This window comes from Puma concolor, chromosome A1 (genome assembly GCF_028749965.1).
Source record: "Puma concolor isolate L17-30 chromosome A1, mPumCon1.1.hap2, whole genome shotgun sequence".
Taxonomy (NCBI): Eukaryota; Metazoa; Chordata; class Mammalia; order Carnivora; family Felidae; genus Puma; species Puma concolor.
The window spans coordinates 156,234,207-156,243,943 of NC_141667.1; the positions used below are offsets into that span (position 1 = coordinate 156,234,207).

A 9,737-nucleotide genomic window follows, 5' to 3' on the forward strand; every position below is an offset into this window, starting at 1 on the left:
CTCTGCAGAAGGGATCCCTTCTGTTCCATTCCTATGGACCCCATTTTATTTCCCCCAGTTCGCAATCACCCACCTGTAACCCATCAGTTTGTCTCAGTGTCTCCCTTTTAGTCTCAGCCTCTTTTCCTCCCAGACTCTCAGGGCTCAAAGTCCTTTGGCTTAAGCCCTTCTTTGAGAAATGTGGAAAGTATGGATCACCCTACTTCTCCACCATGCTGGCCTTCTATTTTTCTTTTTTTAAATTATGTGTGCAGAAAATAATGTTTAAGTGACTTTAAATTGTGGTATCATGTGCTCTAATCCTAGACTGTGCTATTCGTTTTAATCTTTTAAATTTATTTTGTATTTAAAAAAAATAATGTTTATTTATATTTAAGAGAGAGAGAGAGAGAGAGAGAGAGAAAGAAAGAATGCAAGCTGGGATGGGGAAGAGAGAGGGAGGCAGAATCTGAGGCAGACTCCAAGCTCTGAGCTATCAGCATAGAGACAAACTCAAGGCTCAAATTCATGAGCCATGAGATCATGACCCGAGCCAAAGTTGCATGCTTATCCGAATGAGCTGCCCAGATGTGCCCAAGTGCTATTTTTTTTTTAATGATCACACTCTCCATGTAAATAGAAAATGAAAGACATGATATTTGGGGTAAATAAGGTAGACATTATATGAAATGAGGAATTATCCATTAAAAAATAGTAGGATAAGAAAATCCATCAGTTGAATATAATTTTATTTTTTCAATTCTTTTACTATGAATATACATAATAATTTTACAGTTTAATTTCAATTGGTCAAATACAGTTATAAAATATAACACATGGGAAATAAAAATAGCATTGTCCATAAATTTATTTAGGGAATCTTACATATAAAATCATATTATAATGTACAATTAGGTAAAAAAAAAATGACATTTCATTCAACAAATAGAGACTACACAGGAACTTGGCATTAAGGGAAGAAAATGAAAAATGCTAACACTTCTTCTATTTATACAAAGAAATATTCAAATTCAAAAACCATGAAATTTTGCCATTTGCAACATCGTGGTTGGAACTACAGTGTATCATGCTAAGTGAAATAGCCAGAGAAAGACAAATATCATATGATTTTATTCATATGTGGAATTTAAGAAACAAAACAAGGGAACTTCGGTGGCTCAGTCAGTTAAGCATCCAACTTTAGCTCAGGTCACGATCTCGTGGTTCATGAATTTGAGCCCTGCCCATGTCATGCTATTTGTTGACAGCTCAGAGCCTATAGCCTGATTCGGGTTTCTGTGTCTCCCTCTCTCTCTGCCCCACTTCCACTAGTACTCTGTCTCTCTCTCAAAAATAAACATTATAAATTTAAAAAATAAATAAACACAGATGGGGATGCTTGGGTAACTCAGTCGGTTGAGTGTCTGACTTCAGCTCAGGTCATGATCTCACAGCTCATGGGTTCGAGCCCCACATCAGGCTCTGTGCTGACAGGTCAGAGCCTGGAGCCTGCTTTGGATTTTGTGTCTTCCTCTCTGCCCCTAATCCACTCGCATTCTGTCTCTGTCTCTCTCAAAAATAAATAAACATTAAAAAAAATACAGATGAACAGGTAAAACAAACAAATAAAATAGGGTAAGGGAAGGGGGAAAAAGAAAAACAAAGAGGATTCAAACCATAAGAGATGCAAATGCAGAGAACAAACTGGGTTGCAGGATGGGATGTGCGTGAGAGGATGGATTAAGTGGGTGATGAGTATTAAGGAAGGCACTTGTTGGGATGAGCACTGGATATTATATGTAAATGATGAAACACTAAGTTCTACTCTTGAAACCAATACTACACTATATGTTAACTAACTTGAATTTAAATGAAGAAAAACATTTAAAAAATTTTTAAAAAATGCATATATGCTTTGAGGACAGTGTAGAGTTCAACCAAGACACCACGAACTATTTTCACTGAGTTTTTGGTGTGTGTGTGTGTTGCTCACTCTGCAATTCCATTTAAATTTTCTCTTTTTGACATGTACACTTGGTAAATTCTCCTTATTTTTCATGGCTCAACATAAGTGACTTTTAACAAAGAAGTTTTTCTGTTGGTCTTTCAGTTCACTAGGACTTTCTTTCCCTGTGCTGCAGTTAGAAGTCAGCATGTACTTTCTGATGAGTTAGATTATGAGGTTTCTATGGAGACTCAATATTCTTTGCATAGTGTAAATAAATTACTTAATGGCCATATAAAAAACATGAGGAAATAAAATAAAACTTGCAATAAAATTTCAGGTTTAAACTTTTGGATCAAAGAAGGTAGAATTTACAGCAAAGTACTTTTCCAAAGAAGACATCTAGATAGCCAACAGACACATGAAAAGATGCTCAACATCATTCATCATCAGGGAAATACAAATCAAAGCCACACTGAGATACTACTTCACACCAGTCAGAGTGGCTAAAATTAACCACTCAAGAAACAACAGATGTTGGGAAGGATGTAGGGAAATGGGAACCCTCTTTCACTGTTGGTGAGAATGCAAACTGGTGCAGCCACTCTGGAAAACAGTGTGTATGTTCCTCAAAAAATTAAAAAAATAAATCTACCCTCTGACCCAGCACTAGCAATGTTATGAATTTACCCAAGTGATACAAGAGTGCTGATGCATAGGGGCACTTGTACCCCAATGTTTATAGCAGGACTTTCAACAATAGCCAAATTATGGAAACAGTCTAAATGTCCATCAACTGGCAAATGGATGAAGAAGATGTGGTTTATATATACGATGGAACACTACTTGGCAATGAGAAAGAATGGAATCTTGCCACTTGTAGCAACGTGGATGGAACTGGAGCATATTTTGCTAAGTGAAATAAGTCAGGCAGAGAAAGGCAGATACCATATGTTTTCACTTACATGTGGATCCTGAGAAACTTAACAGAAGACTATGGGGGAGGGTAGGGAGAAATAAAGTTACAGAGAGGGAAGAAGGCAAACCATGAGAAACTGCTAAATACAGAGAACAGGCTGAGGGTTGATGAGGGGGGTTGGAGAGAGGGAGAAATGGGTGGTGGGCATTGAGGAGGGCACTTGTTGCGATGGGCATTGGGTGTTGCATATAAGCGATACATCACGGGAAACTACCCACAAAACCAAGAGCACACTGTGTACACTGTATGTTAGGCAACTTGACAATAAATTATATTTTAAAAAAAGAAAGAATTGATGGAGAAAGTGACGATTGATTTAAATTCTGCTATACTCATCTTAAATACATGTCTGGAAAAGGCATTACTTAAGAAATTACATAAGTTTTAAGGAATGTCGTGACACATTCAAAACACTAGAATTTGATAGAAGTATCAGGAATTATCATTTACAGATAAAGAGCTGAATCATACATTGCAATAACTGGGAAACATCCAGAAACTGTGAATTAAAAAAAAAAAAAAAAAAAAGGAAAGGAAATGAAAGGAAAGAAAAAAAAATTACACTGAAGTTTCATTATTTGTTTAATTTGTTTATATTTACTAAAATCATGGAAATATTATCTAACATTAGTGGAATGGTGTTTTGAAGTAGACAGAGATTGAGTAAAGTAAATAAAGAGGATGCTATGGGGGTGCCTGGGTGGCTCAGTTGGTTGGGCATCCGACTTTGGCTCAGGTCATGATCTCACAGTTCATGGGTTTGAGCCCCATGTCAGCTTCTGTGCTGACAGCCCAGAACCTGGAGCCTGCTTAAGATTCTGTGTCTCCCTCTCTCTATGCCCTTCCCCCACTCTCACTCTCTCTGTCTCTCAAAACTAAATAAACATTAAAAATTTTTTAAAAAGAATGCTAAGACATTTGATTAATAAAGAAAAAAATTATATTTTACAGTTATTGAATTTTAAAATATAGAGGCTATGTGAAAGTGTAGAATCTGAAAAGCTGCCTTGAAATTTTAATTTCACTTTTCTCACAAGTTAGACTTGCATGTTGTAAAATAATGTATCATTATGTAGCAATATTTAATACAAGTAAAATCCATTAACAGTCATGAAAAAGAGGGTCACAATTGTGACTGTCAGAAATGAATGATATATTTTCAATAATTGTAACATAGAGTCACACAAAATTGTAATTAAGTTTTTAATGTCAGTTGTTAACAAGTATATCAATATATAAAATTATGTTTACTGGAATCTCAAAGTATCATTTGCCTTGAGACACTGGCCATCTTTCTAAGGCTCTCTTCAAAGCCCCATTCACTTCCTTGTTCCTCAGACTATAGATTAGTGGGTTCAAAGCAGGATTGATGACAGCATAGAAAAGGGAAATCAATTTATCACCCTCAGCTGAATATAGAGATTTAGGTCTCATGTACATGAATATACCTGTCCCATAATAAACGGTAACCACAGTGAGATGGGAGCTGCAGGTAGAGAAAGCCTTTTTCCTTCCCTCTGTTGAGTGCATCCTCATCACAGCAACCAGTATGCGTAGATAAGAGAGAGTAATAAGGAAGAAGGGGAGCAAGAGGGTACCAGATGCACCTATAACCATCATTGTCTCCTGCAGAGATGTATCAGCACAGAACATATGAAGAAGAACAGGTACTTCACAAAAAATATGGTCAACAATATAAGGGCCACATAAGGGAAGTATGGTGAAGTAGAGGGGCACCACTGAAGCAAAGAAACTGATGGTCCATGCTCCCAGAATGAGCTGCACACACATAGACCAGTTCATAATAAGCAGGTATCGCAGAGGGTCACAAATGGCCACATAACGGTCCAGAGCCATGATTGCCAAAATAATGCATTCAGCTGCTCCCATCAACAGGGAGATATAGGTCTGGGCAAGACAGAATTCATAAGAGATAACTTTCTTAGAGGCAAGGAGGTTGAAGAGCATCTTGGGGACCACAGTTGTGGTGTAAAATATGTTCAGAAAGGCCAAGTGGCAGAGGAAAAAATACATGGGTGTCTGGAGACAGGAATCAATTGCCACTAAAATGATAAGAGCTATGTTTCCAAAGAGATTGACCAGGTAGACCACAGAGAAGAGGAAGAAGAGGGGAATCTCAGCTTGAGGGTGATTTGAAAACCCAACAAGAACCAACTCGGTGATGGTGCTGAAATTTTTCTGAGCCATGTTGAGTGATGATGTGAGCAGAAGAAATATCCTTTCAGAACAAACAATTATGGTGAAAAAACAAAGACACACCGATACTTTAACATTATCAATATACTATTGCAGGGTGTGTATTTAATAACTTAAGGACTAAATTATCCTGGTTTTGAAAACTTCCTTACATTCATGCATTGATAAAGTAAGTTTGAAAAATTATTTCATATGTTATAATAAAACATGTTTCCATTCTAACTCCAAAAAAATCATTAACACAAAAACATAAACATGTGCACACAGATACAAACACACACATACAAATTATGGATAAATTTTTGATTGCTCCTGTACAGACATGGCTTACATGTACAGAACAAGTTTTTAAGAAGTGCTGATTTTTTATCTTAACATTGACTATTTGGAATATGGAAGCTTATAACAGGACCTTTCATAATTTTCTGAGATGGTTGTCAAAATGTGAAACAACCATTTTAAGATATCTTACATGAAGTCAGAGGACTTTAGTGAGTTTGTTAAACTCATTAATGTAGCAAAGATGGATATAGAATTTAGATAACTTGATTGTAATCCCCACATGCTGGTCACTGTTCACGTTTCCAATGCAGAGATGAGAGGCTCACTTGGCTGTACACAACTTTTCATTACAAGAATATGTTACGTAGGCTTCAGGGTTTAGAGAAAAATAAAGGCACATATTAGTATAGACTTACTCATAATTCAAACTTCAACACAATGAAACAAAATTATATGCCTTTGGCATGAGATATAAATGAATTATCCAAATTATTCTAATTTTCACCAGTTACACTGTTAAAGAACCATCTCTGGCAGAAAGAAAATCTTTTGCCTTGAAGTAATGCACTACCCAGTCTCTTTTAAATCACATATAAAAGTATTTTTTTAAATATACCCATTGTATTCACCTCTCAATATGTATAAATTTAAACCATTTTGTAATTCCAAAACACACTCTATATCCACTGTATACCTCTTTGGCTCTTCCAAATGGCACGACGTTATTTATGGAAAAGTTATAACACGATAAATAATAACAACAGAAAAACTGAAGTACTTTGAAACTATTTTATCCACAATAAAATGAGACTCATACTCATGATATATTAGTAAATATACAGTTATTGTAAATTTGTTTTCTTACACTTATAAAATTCCTTATTTGGATTAATTTAATTTTCACAAATAATATGATGTGGTTTTTATTTTTATTTCTATTCTGCAATGGAAAACTGTGCTACAAAGATTGTAGTATTTGAAAATTATCTGCAATTAGTTATTGTTGATACTAGGGATCAAAGCAAGAGAGGATGGCTCTGATTTATACTCTTTAATCTAGAGCTGTCTTGATTATCAGAAATTCAATTTAACATTGAAAACAACAGCACAATAATTATGTAATCACTGTTTTCCTTTGTGCCATAATTCAGTCACAAATACAGGTAGTAACATTTCTAGAAATGGCAATATCATATAATTTTAATCCAGGAACATGTGCAAGAGTCTCTTCTCAGGAAAAACTTATAAATAATACTAATACTATAACTTAAATAAATCTCACACTTATGAAAAATAGAAAATTTAAAATGACTTGTCTAGTTACCATTTGGAGATTGTAGTTTTTCTTGGCTGTTGACAAAAGGCAGGGATGGTGACAACTTGAGTCTTCAGAGAGAAGGGACAAGAAACAAATGAAAATCTGTTTCTTATTAAGATTCACTCATAGTTATTATTAATAAATGTCTTGATGTGTTGATTTTTCCTGTCTCTGCAGAAATTTCATTGATGAAAGGAGTCTGCCCTCGGTCTCACTGGAGTTGGTGATACCCGGGATTTATCTCCCTGACTCATATTTGAACTACCCATGTTGACTGTTTCCTCATCTTCCGCAGAATAGAGGACTGAAATAAGATGATATGTATATAAAAGCATATTTTGTATTTGTTTCATACATAGTTAAGGACAGGTAATACATCTCTGTATTTTCAGACATTAAAAACAATCAGGTCCCCATCCCTCGGGTCCTTGTTAGCTTTTATGCAGCCATGCTGAATAAAGGGGATTGAGAGGAAAAGGGAAATGAAACATAATTAGCTGCTTCCAAAATGAGTAAAAGCTAATTTTATAATCACAATAAGAGTGTATATGTGACTTTTGAATTCCATTCTTTTGTCTTTAGCGTATTGACCTCAAACACATAAAAGAAAGGTAAATATTTTACAGGCTTTGTTCATGAAACTGACTATTCATCTATGACTTTATAAATTTGAGTTTTGCATTTTGCATCCTGACTAAATAATGGGCCTCACAGGTGTTTACAAGAAAAGTGATAGACATAGTCCTGGACAAATTTTAGAAAACTCAACTGCAAAAAAAAAAAAAAAGTTGTTGGTATCTAGTATACATGGTTGAAAATTACATAAACCTTCCCCATTTTTTTGTTTATTTTTTTGAGAGACAGAGAGCATGAGCAGGGGAGGGGCAGAGAGAGAGAGAGGAGGACAGAGTATCCAAAGCAGACTCTGTGCTGACAGCAGACAGCCCAATGCAGGGCTTGAACTGAGGAACCTTGAGATCATGACCTTGAAATCATGACTTTGAAATCCAGAGTTGGGTGCTTAACTGACTGAACTACCCAGGCACCCCAACCTTCCTATATTTGAAATACCTGAGTGAATAGAAACTACATCAAAGAAAAAAAAAATTCATATAGAGGACTTACAAAATGCAAGTCTCCTTGGTTATCATATGGAGAATTATGCCATCTGTTTATACATAATCATAGCATCTGTTTATCACAAGTTTATCAGTAGAGCTTGTAAATCATTTGATACGAGGAGATAAACATGAGATAGATGATGGAAACTCTACTTTTGTTAGCAGATTGGCTATATTGTGAAAGCCTAGAAACTTGGAACACTGACTAAATGGGCTAATTCTTTCTGCTCCAAATTCAACTTGCTTATGTAAGTTTACATGGTAGGATATAATCTATATTTTAAAAATCACCAGAGCCATCCAAAAAATAGTCTTTGTAGACAAACTGGAAATAAACTGAAAATCCAGTTAAAATGTCTATAGTTAAAATGATTACAATAAATGAAACAGAATTTATTCCTACTGATGTAACACTGTTCAAATTATTTTCTACATTTATGTGTTTTCTTCTCTCCCCTGCATCTAAAGCTTATTTAAACATATCCATCTTTATAAACGTCGTTTAAGTCATTTTATATGTAATTTATTTTGAAACTAATTCAATATTTACTTAGTTTTGCCATCTTACACTCATTATTTGTACTCTTATTTTTGGTTATCTATTTTATTTTTATGCATTCAGCATATATTACTGTATAACAGATTATTCCAAACCTTAGCACAAAACACAAAACATACAAGTGCAAACATTTCTGCAGATTAGGAAGCTGTAAGCAGTTTGCTTGAGTGCTATTGGATCAAGGTTCCAATCAACAGGTCCTGAAGTTTCAATAAACAGGTTAGGCAGGTCAGTGTTCATCTGAAGGCTTGACTTGTGGTGGAGGATCTACTACAAAATTAATCTGAATGATTGATTACTGTACTTTGTTCCTTGCTGGTGTTGCTTATTGGTCTCAGTTCCTAGGCATGTGGGTATGTCAATAGGACTAGTCACAACATGGCAGCTGACTTTTCAAGTGAGTGGTCTAAATAAGAAGGAGACAGAGAGAGTACAAAATGAATTCTACAGTCTTTTATAACTTTAAAAGATATATACCATGATATCTATCTCATTATATTGATAACATACACTAACTGGTACAATGAGGTAGGGGACTATACAGAATTTATTTTGTTGTATTTTATTTAATTTAGTTTAGTTTAACTTAATTGAATTATTTTATTTTATTAGTTTACTTTATTTTATTTTATGTTTATTTATTTTTGAGAGCCAGTAAGTGTGAGCAGGGTAAGAAAAGAAAGAGAAGGAGAGAGAATCTCAAGCAGGCTCTCCACTGTCAGCACAGAGTCTGATGCAGGGCTTGAAGTCACAAACTGTGATTTCATGACCTGAGTCTAAATCAAGGATTAGACACTTAACTGCCTGAGCCACCCAGGCAACCCTATTCAGATTTTAAATACCAAGAAGTATTGGTTGATATCTGAAAACTAGCTCCCACAGTGTAAAACGATTCCAACCCTCAAATTTAGTGAATCAGATCTCAGAGCTCTCAAAGAGAAATGGTTCTTATTCATTTTTTATATTTGAAGATCTTTAAAATTTATTTTATCTCCAGGTTTATTGAAGTATGATTAACAAATAAAAATTATAAAGTTTTAAGTTGTATAACATGATGTGTAATTTTTAGGTATGCAATGTGATAATTTAATACACAAATACATTGGGAACAGATTGTAGGATTCCACAATTTGTTCTCATTGCTATGTAAAGATCTGGTTTCTAATTAGCTTTCATCTGGAAGCTGACAGGTAAATTAACTAATAGTCTTTCAGAAGCCTGTGTGTGTGTGTGTGTGTGTGTGTGTGTGTGTGTGTGTGCACCCACTTCTTATCCCAGCTCACTGCAGTAATAAAAGCAAGTCTTGGGGTGCCTGGGTGGCTCAGTCAGTTAAGTGT

At 35.1% G+C, this 9,737-nt stretch overlaps 1 protein-coding gene across 1 annotated transcript; it reads right to left on the minus strand.

The window, feature by feature from the left end:
- Positions 1–4,169: 4,169 nt before the first annotated feature.
- LOC112856849 (olfactory receptor 2A12-like) lies at positions 4,170–5,111 on the minus strand. The gene has a single exon (XM_025920152.1). The coding sequence runs from the start codon at positions 5,109–5,111 to the stop codon at positions 4,170–4,172; it is 942 nt and encodes a 313-aa protein (XP_025775937.1).
- Positions 5,112–9,737: the final 4,626 nt, after the last annotated feature.

What these genes read in the sequence shown, in the direction of transcription:
- LOC112856849 (XM_025920152.1), bottom strand. Translation starts at nt 5,111, where the DNA reads ATGGCTCAGAAAAATTTCAGCACCATCACCGAGTTGGTTCTTGTTGGG.